The sequence below is a fragment of the Acanthochromis polyacanthus genome, chromosome 8 (genome assembly GCF_021347895.1).
Source record: "Acanthochromis polyacanthus isolate Apoly-LR-REF ecotype Palm Island chromosome 8, KAUST_Apoly_ChrSc, whole genome shotgun sequence".
NCBI classification, from domain to species: domain Eukaryota; kingdom Metazoa; phylum Chordata; class Actinopteri; family Pomacentridae; genus Acanthochromis; species Acanthochromis polyacanthus.
Window position 1 is genome coordinate 30,697,042 of NC_067120.1, and position 15,941 is coordinate 30,712,982.

Here is a 15,941-nt window from a genome sequence, read left to right on the forward strand (position 1 = left end):
GTCAGAATTTCCCTCAACTTTGCTGCCTTTATTTTACCTTTGACCTTTAGTAGCCTTCCAGGTCCTGCTGCCGAGAACTGTCTCTATATTTTGATGCCGCCGCCACCATGCTTCACAACGTTCTCTTACTGCACTTTTGCAGACAGCATCAGGCTGCCATACAGGATTTCCCTATACTTTGCTGTATTCATTTTACCTTTTGGTAGTGTTTACAGATACAGACCCGTACCCGTAGCCTGTGGCCTACGGATATGGCACTTTCCATATGCCGACAGATACGGGCCCGTATGCGAGTCTCGCAAATCAAGAAGCTGCTAACCACTGCAAACTGTTGAAAGGTAAGCAAAGATTAAGGTTAGGGTTAGGTTTAGGGTCCGTACCTGTAGTACCGATGCTACGGGTCCGTACCTCTAGCGTCTAACGGGAGTCACGTGACCAGATCTCGCGTATCTGATTGGCAAATGGAAAGTGCTGTATCTGTAGGCCGTAGGGTACGGGTACGTACCTCAAGCAACAACCTTACCTTTTACCTTTACAAGCCTTCCAGGGCCTACTGCTGAGAAGCATCTCAAGTCATGATGCTGCCACCACCATGCTTTGCAGTGATTGTGTGTTTGTGATAATGTATGCCAAAGTTAGCCTCTGGCGTGCTGGCCAAAAAACTCCCCTCAATTTTGGTCTCTTTAGATCAAAGAATCCTCTTCAAGTCGACTTCAGAGTCTTTTCGGGTGAACTCTAGTTGAGATTTAAGCTGAAGATTTTTGGCTTTCTTTTTGCCACTCTCCCATTAGGTTTTGATTAGTGAATGAAACAGGCAATAGTTGCTGTATGAACAGTCTGTCCCATCTCAGTCACTGAAGCTTGTAGCTCCTTCAGAGGAGTCATAGGTGTCTTGGTGCCCACCTTCAGTAGTTCTTTCTTGGATGGTCACTCTGCTCTTAGTAGATTTGTGCGTGCACTGTAGTCCTTCCGTTTCTTAATGATACATTTACCTGTACTGCAATAAATATTAAATGATTTAGACACTTGCTTCACTTATCCCCTGACTTGTGCTTTTAAATAACCTTTTCAGAGAGCGGCTGCTTGGAGTTTTGTCATCATGGTGTGTTTACAGCCATGAGCAGTGACTCATCAGTGACTGGACCTTGCATGTCTTTAAACTACAATCACTTCAGACACGTTCACAGCACCAGATGATCTCTATTTCATTAATTGTTTGGTTTCTAGCACCAGCTGTGTGCACCTGTGATGAATTAGATGAGTCCCTTGAAATGGGGTGAATACTTACACAAACACCTAATTTAAATTTAAGTAAATCAGTTATTACTTTGTAAAAATCTGTTCTCATTTTGACATGAAAGGGCCCTTTTTTATAGTGAATTCTTTTAATCAAAGTCAAATGAAACTGACCGTGATTCAGTGTCTTAAAGAAATTAAACAGGAAAACATCCTAGGGAGTATTTTTTTTTATCGGTACTGTAGATCTTGAGACCAATTTTATTAAATTAAGTGTCCCAGAAGAGAAATCTCAGTTACTTAAACTGACCAACTTGACTCTGCATTTGCACTCTTTATTGCTGAAGGAATTCAAATACTCACACAAGACAATAAAAAAAACCCTTGGACGATGTGTGAACTCTTGAAGCTGCAGTTGTCTCAGTTTATTAAATTTAGTGTCTGAGCTACAACATTGCTCTTCCCCAACCAGAATGACTTTTTCTCTCAAGTGACAGTGTGTGTTGATGAAACATCTTCCCATCAAGCCTCTTCTCAGAGCTTTTGGTATGAATTAATGTATAAATGAAGGAAACATTCACTTCCTTGCGCCTTCTGTGACAGCTCTGTTCCAAATAGGCTGTTTGAGAGCCTGCAGCTTCATATCCATCTGATCAGCTGCTGCCTGTGCATAAATCTCTGCATCTTCTCTGTTGAGTGAGTGGCAAAAGGCTCATCTCATTTCTATATTTTAAGCCTCCTCGTCTCTCTCCTGAAATGCATCTTGAGGAGAGAGAAGTATTAATGAAGGAGCTGTGAGTGAGGATGCACAAAAAGCCATGAGTGTGGGTTATTCTATCTCAAATTAGCATTGTATCACTCCAGAACTCTGCTGTACTTGGATTTGGCTATCTACCAATATTTTTGTTTTGTGGTACAACTTGTCATACCTGCTCAATCAGTTGCCAAAGCAAAACAAAAATAACTTTCTGTTCATTTTTGTGACCAAGTATTCATAGTAAAAACGTATTCTATGTTTGTTTTATTTTAACATGAAGCTACATATGGGTCAGGAAATATGATTGGTTGACTTCTGACATGATTTTTTTTGTAAACATACTCTAAGATCATACTCCTCTATAATCAGAGAAAATTTTATCTACTTGTCCGGTATCGCTGATTCTACATCAGTGACAGGATGGAAAGCAACAGTGATGATTTCCAGCTTTTGTCTTTAATAGTTCCTGAGATATTAATTTAACATTTCCTCAACTTTCAATGTGAAAAAATGCTGAGAGTGGATCAACAGGTTATTATCATTATTACTACTATTTTATTATCTTGGAAAGTACTCATTATAGCAATCTAAAATCTCACAAATATCCTTATAAATAATATACAAACATGCAACATTTATAAGTGTGTATATACGTATACAATATGTATATATATCACTGAATCATATTATATGTCATTCTTTATTTGTATGGTATTCTTTTAGTGCTTTCTTATTCTTCACAGCACATGTATGTGCTCGTTTTTTGTCTTTCTGAGGTGTATCTATACATTTTAGATGCCACCGCAGTGTGAATTTAGTGAGAAGTAAATATAAACTAAGCTATCATGAAAACTGTTCTGCTCATCTGACACAGATTGGAGCTGGAGGCTGTAACCAAACAATGGTTCGATGATGCAGCTGTGTCACACGTCATATTTAATAGATGTTGCTTTCAAACAGTGGCTCCGAGGCGAAGACGTCTTGTTGTGTTAGATGCCCGTTGCCTCCACTCCTCTCTCCTGGCTCTGCATTGTCTCCTTCACTCACATCTCTGGTGGGAGGAACTAAGACGCAAATCAAGGTTGTACAAACAGTAGAAATGAGAAAGAGGCGCCCTGACAGCTCACTTGATCGAGTAGGCAGCCTATTTATTGTCCTGTTGAAGCAGCCTGGGTTCATTACCTTTCCAAATTTCCTGTTTTCTTTAAGGCTGTCACTATGAATAAAGGCAAAAAGTGAAGAAGAGAAGGGAACAGCACTTGTCCTGTGGGGGGGTGGGGGATGGGGCGTGGGGGGGGGCAGTGGGCCGTGGCCCCCCCTGTGATCTGATTGGCCACCTCTTGTGCCCTCCTAAAATTTTCGTTGGAAATTTACATTACTGATACTCCGATTTCCGACGCTCCTGAACGCAACTTCTGAGCTGCAGACAGAAAAAAATCTAGATTATAAATCAACATGTAACCAAAGCACTCTGTGTATAACGTCATACTATAGGATGTGGTTCAGAAAATGTCCAAGCATAGTATACTTTTCAAGAATAACATAGTATGGCCTGTAGTTCATAGTATAGCATGTCTGCATTAAAAAAAACCTCATAGATTATTATGTGGTTCAAAAAGCGCAAAATGATAGAATGTTGCCTAAAAATGTCATAGTGCAGTATATTGTCAAAATAGTATGTCATTCAAGAAAACAGAGTAAAAATATGTCGTCTAAAAAATGCCATAGAATAATAGTTCATTGCACAAGTAAAAGTATAGTAATTTTAAAAACTGCTCAAATTCTTATGTGTTGCTAAAAAACAACAAAACAAAAAAAAAGTCATAGTAATATGTCAATGAAAAAAGCCTACAGTACAGCATGTCGTCCAAAAAACGTCAGAGTATAGCCTTTGTCCAGAAGACGTCTATAGTATAGCGTGTTGCCCAAAAAACGTTCTGTCCCGGCTGTCTGAAGTAGGTGAGGAGCAACACAAAAACAGTCCAAACGCTGGTTTCCAGAGGGTTAGACGAGTATTTATTTGAAAGAGTAAGTTCACAACAACACAACATGTGAGGGGGTTAAACGCAAATGGGTGTAAGTAAAATGACAACAAAGTAAAAGATCATCAATATGAAAAAAACCGTTCACCTTTTAAAACCCAAAAACGCACCGCAGTAGCACCCTAAACTAAAACTACCAATGGGTTCTGTGTTTTCCTTTCTATACAGTTCAAAGGTCCCTCTCTATCTCCTCAGACATCCACCAACCACTGGAACACATCTCCAAAGTTCTGCTGAAGCTCAGCTTCCCCTCAGAAGTGCCACCAGACGAAGGAGCCTTTTGAGAGGCAGCTGGCATTGTGATTAGACGGTACTTTGGTCTGTTCCAATGCAGCTTCAGCAGGCGGGACGAGTTAACGGAGGCCGGGTGGACGAAGGCATGCAGCTGAGTCCAATCCAGAAAACAACAGAGGAGGAGTGCAGCGGCCCAGGGCCAGAACAAACAGAGTAGCATAGTATGTCTCTGAGAAAACATCATAGTATAGCCTTTGGTATGAAAAAACGCCATCATATACATCATATATTGTACAAATAACAAGTCAAAGGAAGGTTATAGAATTGTAGTAATTGTGGGCTGACTGATTTACTGATTATTAATATTTTAGTTTTTACCGATTTACGGTAATAAATACACTTAAAAATGGCTGAGACAGTAACATGCCTGACGCCTTGCTTCATGGTAAGGCTGATGCATAGTTCTGAACACTGATCCAGTTCATGTCTCTGCAGCATGCACTCCTTTCATGGCGAGGTACCCCTTCATAATTCTTCTCCCATATGTAGGTCCTATCTTGAAGACAACAAATTAGGATGATTTCCACATTCCAAAATTACACCTGCTGATACATGTTAATCATGACGTTAGACACTGCAGTTTGTGCGTGGGATTTGTGGAGTGTAATAAGGTTTACATGTATGTTTACTTTGATTACTTACAAGTGATGGTAGGCTGAGGCTCTTTATTTGATTTTTTAACTAGCTGTGATTATAATCTTGCATAATCCGTGCATAATGTTACATGCCGACAGTGTGTCTGTGTGTGTGTATGCATAAACACGTCCGCTCTCACACTCTCATTTCTCTCTCTCTCTCTCTCTCTCTCTCACACACACACACACACACACACACACACACATAGAAAGAAGCAAATCTAAGTCATGAAGCAAAGATGCATACCTCGGTTATAGCGTTTGCCACCTCTAACTCCAAATGTCCGTCGGGGAGTCCCATTAATCTGCAGCCATGGTCAGCGCAAAATTTCCTCACATTTCTTGCAGAAAATCCTCGTCCACCTCCACTTTCTTACGAAATACGTACAGATATTTCCGGGGATGACAGGCGCTCTTTTGCCACGTCTAAAATAATTTCAGAGTAGGGTTCCAAAGACATTTTACCTTGGGTTTATCACTAGCCCAGGATCAAAACAGGACTGGCCACTGGCCACACCGGCACCATATGACCGTCACACATTTGGCGCTCTTGCTGATGACCACTTCCGGTCTCAGAAAACAAAAAAACGGACCTTTTTTTTTTCCTTTCTGTCTCTTAGTAATTTTAATTTTTGTTATTGTAAATATAAAATGACAATCAAAGCATGTTTCAAATTTCGTATATACATTTTTAATCATGAAAAGGAAAAACGCCTTGTATTTCTATTTTAGTTTTTGTATTTTAAAACGAAAATCGAATAACCACTGGTTTTTTGTTTGTCAATACCTGCTTTAGAACGGAAAATCCAATTACCAAAATGTACACGGACCGAGATAAGCCCTTTAAGTGATGTTCTCATATTTGTGAAATTTAAGTTGCCCAACTGTTGTGTGGTTCATCAGGATGACTTCTTCAAGCCCCAAGATCAGATTGAAGTTGGTGAAGATGGCTTTAAGCAGTATGATGTCATCACTGCTCTGGACATGGACGCCATGATGAGTACGATCTACACGTGGCTGGAGAACCCGGTGAAGTTTGAGAAGTCTCATGGCGTTAATAACACCCTGGACACAGAGATCATCAAGTAGTCCAACCACAAGGAGGAGGAGAAGACTCACATCCTCATGGAGGGCTTCTTGCTTCACACCTAGAGGCCTTTGATTGACGTGCTAAACCAACGTTACTTTATTTCCATCCCATATGAAGAATGCAAAAAGAGGAGGTGCTCTAGGAAGTACACGGTGCCAGACCCCCCGGCCTGTTCGATGTCCACGTCTGAACCATGGACCTGCAACACAAGAACATCTGCTCACTGTGAAAGATCATTGAGAACAGCTTTTTGTGATTTCTATGCAGAACACTATTTGCTGAGCTGTGAACTATTAAATGACTTAAGAATATGGAATATTGCTACTATTTATTATTGTTCTCAGGTTTACTATTAAAAGTATAGAGTGCTACTTACTGTATTTTAAAATTTACATTCCTGCACAGAACATTTCAAATGATTTTACCACAGATAAAGGGTACAGATTGTTGTTGTTCACTGTGATGTATTGGCTAGCACTCATTTTGATTTGGACTGATTAGTATACAGAACCCTATGATGTTTCTGGTTTACAGCTGAGAACTAGTTGCTAAAAGTACAGAATATTATTTCTTATTTTTGGTGTGATAATTGTCAGTAAACATTCTAAGAAGTGGAAATTGATAGGGTGGTATATAGTGCTGTTCTTGGACAATATTTGCCACTTACATAACAGGCAGATGCTGCAGCTGATGATGCTGTAATTCACATAAACAAGGAAACAAATCCATCATAATTTGAATATGAACAGTCCAAAATGAAAAGGTCATACACAGCTTTCCTATTGGGTTAAAGAGCCAAAAAACACACAAAAAACATGAAAGATACTTTGTAAAAGCGAGAGGTCAGTAGAAGCTTTAATTTTTTCTTATGACTTTTCGGTGCCCCCCCCCAAAAAAAAAATATCTGTTGTACACCACTGTGCCCCCTCACTAAAATTAATCTGAATCCGCCCCTGTAACATAGTCCCTTTAAAATCAAATTTGTTAATATATTAAAAACTTTTGGAACTGCAGTTTGAATCGTGCATAAAACCACATGTATAAAATTTGAAATATTGAATTCAAAATTAGTCGAGGCCATAATATTTTCTTAAACTGAACTGCTATGATCCGTTATAAAGTAAACAAAAAGTGTTTTGACCCAACAGCTAACGTGCTTATATTACAATTTGGTGTCAGATTCTCATGCTGATATTTGTTACATAGCACTAACCACAAAGTCTAGCCAAGTCTGATGGGAATGTCACTTGTTTTGCAAGTATTTAATCACAAAAAGATAAAAATGTTGGCCATTTGATTTGTAAAAATAAACGATCAGAGTTCCACCCCAGTTATTATTATGTTAACTTTAAGCTTTGGCAGTTCATTTAATAGTTGTTCATTCTAAACTGCAAACCTCAATGTGGCGCTTATGTTAAAAATCAGGAGATAATCAAAATATGCACCTTCTCAACACCAAATTTAATGGCAATCCATCCAGTTGAGATATTTCAGTCATGGGCCAACATGGCAAAAATAGGCACAAGCTCAGAACATGACGCTGTTTAACAATCATTCCAACAGATACAAACACGACCCGTCTAAATCTGTGAGCAATGGTTCTGTTGGAATGCAGCTTAATATGAATCTGCCTTACAGCATTTTTAACACTGACGGATGTGAGAACAGATGAGAGTGAAGATATGAGGGAGATCTGAGATCAACACAGAATCGCACAAAATAAATCAAAGCAATTCCAGAGTGGTCACATGAAAACAACCGACATTCTGCAGAGGTTTTCTCAGTGTTTGTGTGGCATGTGTTCGCCATGGTCCCAGTTGGTTCCCTCCGTACAGATGGTTTCCATTTAGACTTCATTTGTTGTTCCCCCAGGGAACAGATAATGCGACTGTCCATTTGTGCTTTTATCCGGCAGAACAGGGGAAGAGAGGAACATCTTTGCTCGCGATTCACGAATAGTCTCCATAGTGTTCGGTCTCATTCAGTCCAGAAAGCCAGAATGTTGTGATCTAAGATAAACAGATGTTAAATGAGGCTAAACCAGCTAACCACATTTCCTATGTCATGTCGTCCTTGCCGATCTCCGTGTAAACAACTGCAACACAATACATTCAAAAACTCATCTCACAGTCTTTTTTGCAAACCCGAATTTTGTTTGTCCACAAGCACAGTGTGAAAAGACAGATGGGGCACCGATGGCAGACGGCTAAACTCTCTTCGGGCTTCCTTGCCAAATAATCTGAAGCACATTTCGCCAGTTCATTTCCCCCGAGACAGTCTGCCAGCTTAGATAGTCACGTATGACTCAACCATACTTTTGAACACATCATAAGCCTTTCAGAGCGAGTCAAAATCCCTGCAATGTGACCATTTTGGACTTGCCAAGTCTTATAAAGATCCCACTGGGCCCTGGAGAAAATCACTAATGTGTGACAAACACCTGCTTCCCACCGTAGTCCGCCTCCTCCTCCACCGCCTCACCCATCCTCCCCCTCCATCTGAAGGGCCCAGATGTCGGGTTGGTGCTGTTGTGGCAGCTGAGTTTGGGGTCGTGCAGGAGGTTCCACATCAGCCAGATCTGAGGGACGCTGAGGCTGTGAACCACCATGAGCTCTCTGTAGAAGCAGGGGTCGAACGTCTGGAGGTGAGGAGCCGCAGAGGGCCGGGGGATGCCGAAGGTCCGGAAACCCTGATGGCGAGACGGTTTGACGCCAATCAGCTGGAGGCACATTCCCAGGAAGACGTCATCGATTGGGAACAACTCCACCTGTAATAAAATCCCTGTGAATCAAGCAGTTTCTCAAACTAGACACAAATCTCCTTTTTTAACTTTAAAGTACCTGCTGGCAGGCAGAACTGAGCCTCCGAGCTGTGTGTCCGGACATCACAAAACCTCCTCCTCCTGCGTAGTTCGGGTACAAACCGCCTCCATAGACGAACTCGGGCACAAAGTACTTAGAGGTGCGGCGGCGAATGGGCTTAGCGTGAATAATAATATCACCAACAAACAGATCCTCTTCTGGCTTTTGACCCTGCAGCATCTCTAGTATGTTTTCTATGTTAACATACACATCAGCATCGCCTTTGAAGATGAACCTGGATGAGAGGAGATAAAAATATCATGCAGGAGCCACATGAAGCCAAAAAAACTTGTGATTCTGTGCAGTTTTATCAACACTGACTTGACATGGGGGCAGCTGCTGTTGACCCATTCCAGAAAGTGAGTTTCCTTCAGCGTCAGGTTGAAGAAAGTATCTTCAAAGTCCCACAGCAGGATGTCCCGAAAGGTTTGACTCTCGTAACCCAGGAGTCGATCCCACAGAGGTAGAGCGGATTGATTCCTGGGAACCCCGAGCAGGAAAACCGTACGGATGGACACATTGTTTTGGAAATGTCCCTCCTTACCCCAAGTCCGACGGACAACCTAAAGGAATGGAGAATGAAAAAGATTGTTTATTGTTTACTGTAGTGAGCTTGGCTGAAGTAGTGAAGTATATTAGCAATTACCAATTAGCATTAGCATGTAGCTGGTGCATGTTTGCTGAGTTGGCTTGTATAGTTTCTTTGTCAGTGGTAGGTTTGCTTTGGACATTGTAGTAGTCTTGCAGCTAGCATTGACATTTAGACTTTAGAGAGCACTAGCAAGTTTGGAGAGTCCTTATATATAGTTTCTTTGTCACTTTTTAGGAGATGGCACTAGGTATTCAGCATCTTGCACCAGCTAACTGGTAGCATCGATACTGGTCACTACCTGGAGCATGTCCTAAACAGGCCTGGGTCAGTTGAACACTGCAGTGCTGTTTGGATTGTGTAGGAGCAGTGTGAACAAGCACTAGGGGGTATTGAATATGAGATGCCAGAGTACACCACCTAGACTCCTGGAGATGTTGTGGGACTAAATAGGCGAAATACCATTGAAAGATTTCCACCGGATGACCCCCAGAGATGTGTTAGGAATCACTGCTCACTTGTGTGTATAGTGATAGGTCAGGGGTCCAAGGTCCTTCATTGAGTGTGCATCTTTCTTGATTGAAGCCCAAGTGTGTTGTGTTTAAATTAGCTTGATTAAGAAACATAGTAAACAAGTTCATTTACATACTGAGCAGTCATGGAATACCAATATCATTCATTCTAAAGGTGCCTTTTAAATGTCATGTGACCAAACTGGTGAGCAATTATGACCAAAAAAAAGGTTTCTTGTAGGAACAAAGCATGTTTTCCACTGTGTAGATAGCAGATGGAAAATGCCGAGGAAACCTTTCTATTAATTTTGGATTTTTGTGAGTTTTCATACATGCATGCCTCAGCTGTCACTGTTTACATCTACGAATTATTAATAGGGATGTTAAAATATTCATAGGTGTAAGCTTTTAGGCACAAAAACACAAGGCCCTTACTGTTTTTTGCACCTTTGTGTTAAATCTCTGCTGTATTTAATACCAGCTTTTGTCAAACATGCTTAAATTATTGGATTCTTTTGCAGGTACTGGCTGTTTCTACTCATCTTAGGCAATTCAGCTTTACTTCCTGTACTTCTATGATCTGGAATAGCATGCAGAATAATCTAAAGGTGGATGAATTTTTATCCTTTAAGTTTTTTTACTTCTTTTTTTTCTGTTTACTTCCAGGTACTCTTGCTTTACTTGAATCACCTTTTCTTAAATCTTATTGTTATACTAATTTGCTTTTAAATGAGAATTTTTTGTTTTATCTCTTATTTTTCTTAGCATACTTACATCTTCTCTTTTGTCTTTGCTCGGCTATATTGTAAATGAGTCCTCTACCTCAATGTAGCTGTAATTCAATCTCCTTTGTTGCTCTGTTTTCTTCCCTAATCAAGTCCTCAGTGAAACATCTATTTATTTAACTGCAAAATGCTCGACTGTGTTCACAAGCTGGTTGCTGGCTTGCCTTTGTTTGGCTGTTTATCGGTGCTGTGCAGATTGTGTGCAGTGGATTTATCAGACCTGTTTCTACTGAAAACAGCTGAGAGGACACAGAGAGTGGTGAGAGTGAATTAAAGAATAGGAAAAATGTGTAAATAGCAAAAATAATGAACATATAGACACTAAATAGTTGCGTAAAGCTGAGCTGAACCACAGAGTAGCGTCATTCTGTATTACCTGACGCTTATCAAAATCTGCGGCTACAGATTTCACCGCGATGAGCATGTAGGGAGCTTTCTTAGTTCCTTCTTCTTCCTCTGCTTCTCTGACATGACATTTCTCCGGCTGGTCTATGAGCAGCTTGAAGTTTCGGTTGTCCTTTTCTCTCAGGTAGCGCTCAAAGTCAAACGGCGGCATCGTCGGCGATGGCTTGCCAGCAGTCTTGGTGGGCGTCACGTTCTTCTTCCGAAGCTTGGATTTGGTCCTGGACTTGGATTGAGGTTTGGATTTGGACTGAGAGGGTTTAGACTTTGGTTGAGGCTTACAGGGAGGCAGCTGTGGCTCTAGATGGCTGGATGGAGACTTAGAAGACAGAATATTAAATTGAATAGACATATTCTTCACAAAGATTCCATAAATATGTCAGTCTGTGTTCAAAAATGGTTCCCGAAACATCCCTAAGTAAGGAACATTTCCATTTGAGGAGCCTGACAAGCAAATTAAAGGTTATAATTGAATTTCTAAGCTGCTAAAAAGTGGTAAACCTATAGTGTTTTCTGATTTTGATTATTTGTGCATTCTGTGTTTGCATGTTTCGCTCTCAAAGCATCTTAAAGCCTTTTGACTGTGCGTGTCATTGTACTCTGTGCTTTACTACAGCTAATAAGTTCCTTACTTAATCATGCATGAAACGGGGGATGGTCCTCTTTAACTGACAGAAGGAAACTGCTTGGCAAGTATTTTACCAAAAGTGCTCCAATGGATAAACTGCCTCATTAATTCTGCTCTCTGGTCTCATACAAAGTTGGGTCACCTATGATTAGAAGATAGTCTGCATCATAAATTTAAACTGAGCGTGAGAGAACTGACTTCAGATACTTTGTCCTAAAAAATAGACAACTGAAATGCAAAAAACAGCTAAAATCAAGACTATACTCATGTATTATTAAGAGAAAAGAAGAGCTCACAGTCTCAGAGAGGTTACCTGTTGGAATAAAAGATTAAAAGATTAAATAAACCAATATAAATATAGGAGCTAGAATGTGTTGACCTTTGTGAATCACTGCAGATGGAAATTAGCATTTATATAAACTACAACATATTGTGTGTACATACACTGATGCACTCAACATATGCAGGATGAATATTCATATAGAACAAACTGCACAGCGCTTTGATCCCATCTCTGGATTTCAGCCCAGCAGCAGACAGTTTGTGAGAACATCTCCATATTTTATTCAGTCTGTCTGCAAGCACAACTAGCATCAGGGTCCTTATGTGGGATGAAATCTTATAAATAATGACCAGACTAACAGTCCTTCTCCTGCCACTTTAGCTATCTCTTTAGGCTCTTTAAACCAGGCTCAATACACTTAATGAGAGTGAATGAACTGCAGGATGTGTAGTTATCTTTCATCTAGCTTTTTATCATCAGGTCAAATAACTGCAAAACTAGTCATGGAATACACATCAGCCTCAGTTCTTTAGAACTAGTTACCACAGTTTAGAATGTTAACAAGCTAAATCCATAAGAAAAGTGGCCACAGACACAAATATTGACAGGTCAACTTTACGCAGATTCCTAAAAAAGAAAGAGGGAGGGGAAGTGACAGTGGCAGGCTACACAGGGACAGCTAACGCAAAGAGGGTCTCCACAGAGGAGATGGAGGAAGACCTTGCAAACCACGTGAAAAAAAAACTGGCTGACCACTTTCATGGCCTCACTGCAAAGAAATCCCGTGATCTAGCCTACGAAATGGCAGAGAAAAACAATATCCCTGTCCCAGAGAGCTGGAAAGCTAACCGTTCAGCAGGTCATGTAGAAGAGATCACAATTCAGCTCAGGTAAACAGCTGGTCTTGCAGCTAAACAGCTTCTTAATAATGTCCCTATTCGTTTAGGTCGAGATTGGTCATCAACTTCAAGGCATGCCACCATCTCTCCTACCGTATGCCCGAAGCAACATCTTTGGGGAGGGCTACAGCCTTCAGCAAGACCACTACCTCGAATAAGCAGTATTAGTCATTGAAGGCTACAGTTACTTTCCAGTTGTATTGTTGCTGTTTTTTCTTGAAAGGCTGGCCTGTAAAATAAATATTCTGAACATTGAACATGAGTTTCAATTTGGTTTGTTGTTTATTTAGTTATATTCTAACTCGTTAGTTATATTCTGCTCAAGTTGAAAATTGAAAAAGTCAAAAGGTCAACTTACCAAATAACCAAATTGGTTCCTCGGGTTTGTGAGGTTTGAAACCGTGGAAGTCAGAGTCTGCATTTTTGAAACTGCAGTTTAAAGGTGGAGATGTTCAGCCATGTGTTGGCTGCTAATTCCACTCACTATATGTCTTGTGGCATATATCAAACTGCATATGGGCATGCTAACACGTTAAAAACCTTAATTTTTGCAATAGGGGTCTTTAGTCTCATAGTAATAATAATGTACCAAACTCTAAATTCATAGACATTGACTCTATGTGTGATGTTAATGCACAGCTTTTAAATAGCTTTATTGTTATCCTTTTGCACATTTCAAGTCATTATATTACATACTATGCAACCTTGCACATTCTCAGGTGGATATTCTGCACATTCTTACACAATGAATGTGCTTCTTATTTGTCTGTCTACTGACTTGCAACACTTAAAAAAATGAAAATCTGCATATTAGTGTTTGCTGAAATGCACTAAAATACCAAACCAAATTACTCCTATGTTAAAACCTACTTGACAATAAAACTGTTTTGGATCCTTATGACCATACTACCATACTATTGTGCAGAAATCAGGCAACCATTGCTGATGCAAACAGAATTTCACATTTCTTTTTAACCTGGACCAAAGCTTCAAATTGCTTAATTCATCTAGAAGACAACCCTTTTGTGTGTCAGTGCTGAAGTCTGGCAAACTAGAAAATCAAAAACACATATATGAACACAAATGACTGGATTATTGAAAGCCTTACCCATGAGACTCCTGGTTCACTTTAGCCCCACTGGCTCCCAGCAGAGTCCGACTGGAGCTGGTAGAACCGTGGATCTCCAGCTTCCACATCGGCTTGTCCCATCCAGAAGACAGCACTACCTGGAAACATGAAGCAACCATGAAGCAACCAAAAAAGCACGATTTATTACAAGTTTGAGGAGTTATGCGCTCTATCCTCACCTGATGGACGTAGAGCAGTATACAGAACAGCATCAGCAGCAGAACTGTGCACATCACATCTGCCTTCACGTGGAAGATCCTCCTCATCGTCACCATCTTCCTCAGCATCTTCTGAAGGCTTAAGTTAGAGCAGGAATGCATTGGAAGCTTTTCAGACAGCCGTCGGTGTCGATACCTGGAGCTTGATTTGGTTTCGCAGATCACTCTGCAGGATTTGGTGAAAAAATGTGGCGATTTTCTTTCCTCCTCTCAGCTGCATTGCTGAGTTGCACCTCGAGTTTGATGGATTGTCTATAAAAATACATCCCAGCTGTTGTTTACTAGGGATTGGGCATGTGTTGTTGTGATCTCACGAGCTGGGAAGTTACTTTAGGAGAATTTAAAAAAAAGTTACATTGGCTTTGCGTGTAGCACTCTTATCAACATGTTCAGCACGTTTGTCTCCGTCCTCTTGTTCTCCTTAGGCACCGGAATGTGGGAACATCCTAGACAACCACAAAAACAGTGAACAAAAATTCAAATTAAACATAATTTCTGCTGCAAAGACTGTACAGTTACTTCGTCCTTCCTTCTTTTGATTCACTAGGGAAAGAAAAAACTGTCCCGGAAATCTAAGCCCTGGTTGTAAAACTCATGGTCATCATGACTAACGCAGTAACATCTTCCTCTGTGGCTTGAATCAGTTTAGACAATTTCTCTCGCAATATGTTTCAATAAAAGCAAACAAGATGCCGTGTAGACACCCGTTTACACAGCCAGACAGCTCATTTTCGCCTCTTTTATTGCAGTGATTATTTCCTCCACATGGATGCTGGTTTTGATAGCTGGGACCAGCCTCACATCACCTAACTCTGAGAACAAACAGCTTTAAAAGTCAAAAGTAATTCAAGATGTTATCGCTTTTGCAGATATTTTAATGTGTGAGTGTCTTTTTCTTGATTTGCATCCTAAGCTTACAGCAGCCTCGCAGAAGGGGGAGTGTGTGTGTCTTATGTAAGGAGACATGACTATTACACAGGACACTGTGTCCCTGCATTTATGCCATCACAGGAGCAGACATGACTTAATACAAGCATCATAAAAGTCTAAAAAGTAGACTGAGGTATACCACCAGCACACGCAATCACAGCTTGTGCAGATTCCTGACATGCATGACCAAGATCCAAAACTTCTCCCCACAGAAAATCCTTTTTTCCATCTACTTTTTCCCACTTTTTTTTTTTTGCCTCACCAGCAACATTTCCGCTTATTTTTATAATCATAAATTGCGTGCAAAGTTCTGTTAAGTAAAGCAAGTCATTCAAACTTACCAGACGAGGCAGACATAGGATGAGGAGGAGGTCAAACTAGAAACATCTGTGCTGCAGAAACAACAACAACAACAAAAAAGCTGCTTCTGCTCAGTTAGGCATGCAGCAAAACTGAGCTTCCAAAACTTCCAAACGCAAAGATCCTGCGAGGAAGCGAGCAAAAGAGCAGAGAGCAGCAAAGATGATGTGTTCATGAGTCTGAGAAAAAAAAGGGGGCGGGTGGTTAAAACACAAACTGTCTGACCTGGAGCTGAGAGGCTTAACGAGCTGCTGCTGCGCGCATGGTGCCTTCATGTGCTGTAGGAAATTC

At 40.6% G+C, this 15,941-nt stretch overlaps 1 protein-coding gene across 1 annotated transcript; it reads right to left on the reverse strand.

Moving 5' to 3' along the window:
- Window positions 1-7,496: 7,496 nt before the first annotated feature.
- b3gnt9 (UDP-GlcNAc:betaGal beta-1,3-N-acetylglucosaminyltransferase 9) lies at window positions 7,497-15,941 on the reverse strand. Its single transcript, XM_051951705.1, has 6 exons — window positions 15,632-15,941; window positions 14,322-14,806; window positions 11,178-14,240; window positions 9,237-9,478; window positions 8,895-9,150; window positions 7,497-8,821 (listed from the first exon to the last, which is right to left on the reverse strand). The coding sequence occupies exons 3-6, from the start codon at window positions 11,553-11,555 to the stop codon at window positions 8,477-8,479; spliced, it is 1,221 nt and encodes a 406-aa protein (XP_051807665.1). The 5' UTR covers window positions 11,556-14,240; window positions 14,322-14,806; window positions 15,632-15,941; the 3' UTR covers window positions 7,497-8,476.

What these genes read in the sequence shown, in the direction of transcription:
- b3gnt9 (XM_051951705.1), bottom strand. Translation starts at nt 11,555, where the DNA reads ATGTCTATTCAATTTAATATTCTGTCTTCTAAGTCTCCATCCAGCCAT. An exon ending in CAGATTTTGATAAGCGTCAG is followed by an intron (nt 9,479 to 11,177) that starts GTAATACAGAAT and finishes CCATTCCTTTAG; the next exon opens with GTTGTCCGTCGGACTTGGGG. An exon ending in TCAGTTCTGCCTGCCAGCAG is followed by an intron (nt 8,822 to 8,894) that starts GTACTTTAAAGT and finishes ATTTTATTACAG; the next exon opens with GTGGAGTTGTTCCCAATCGA.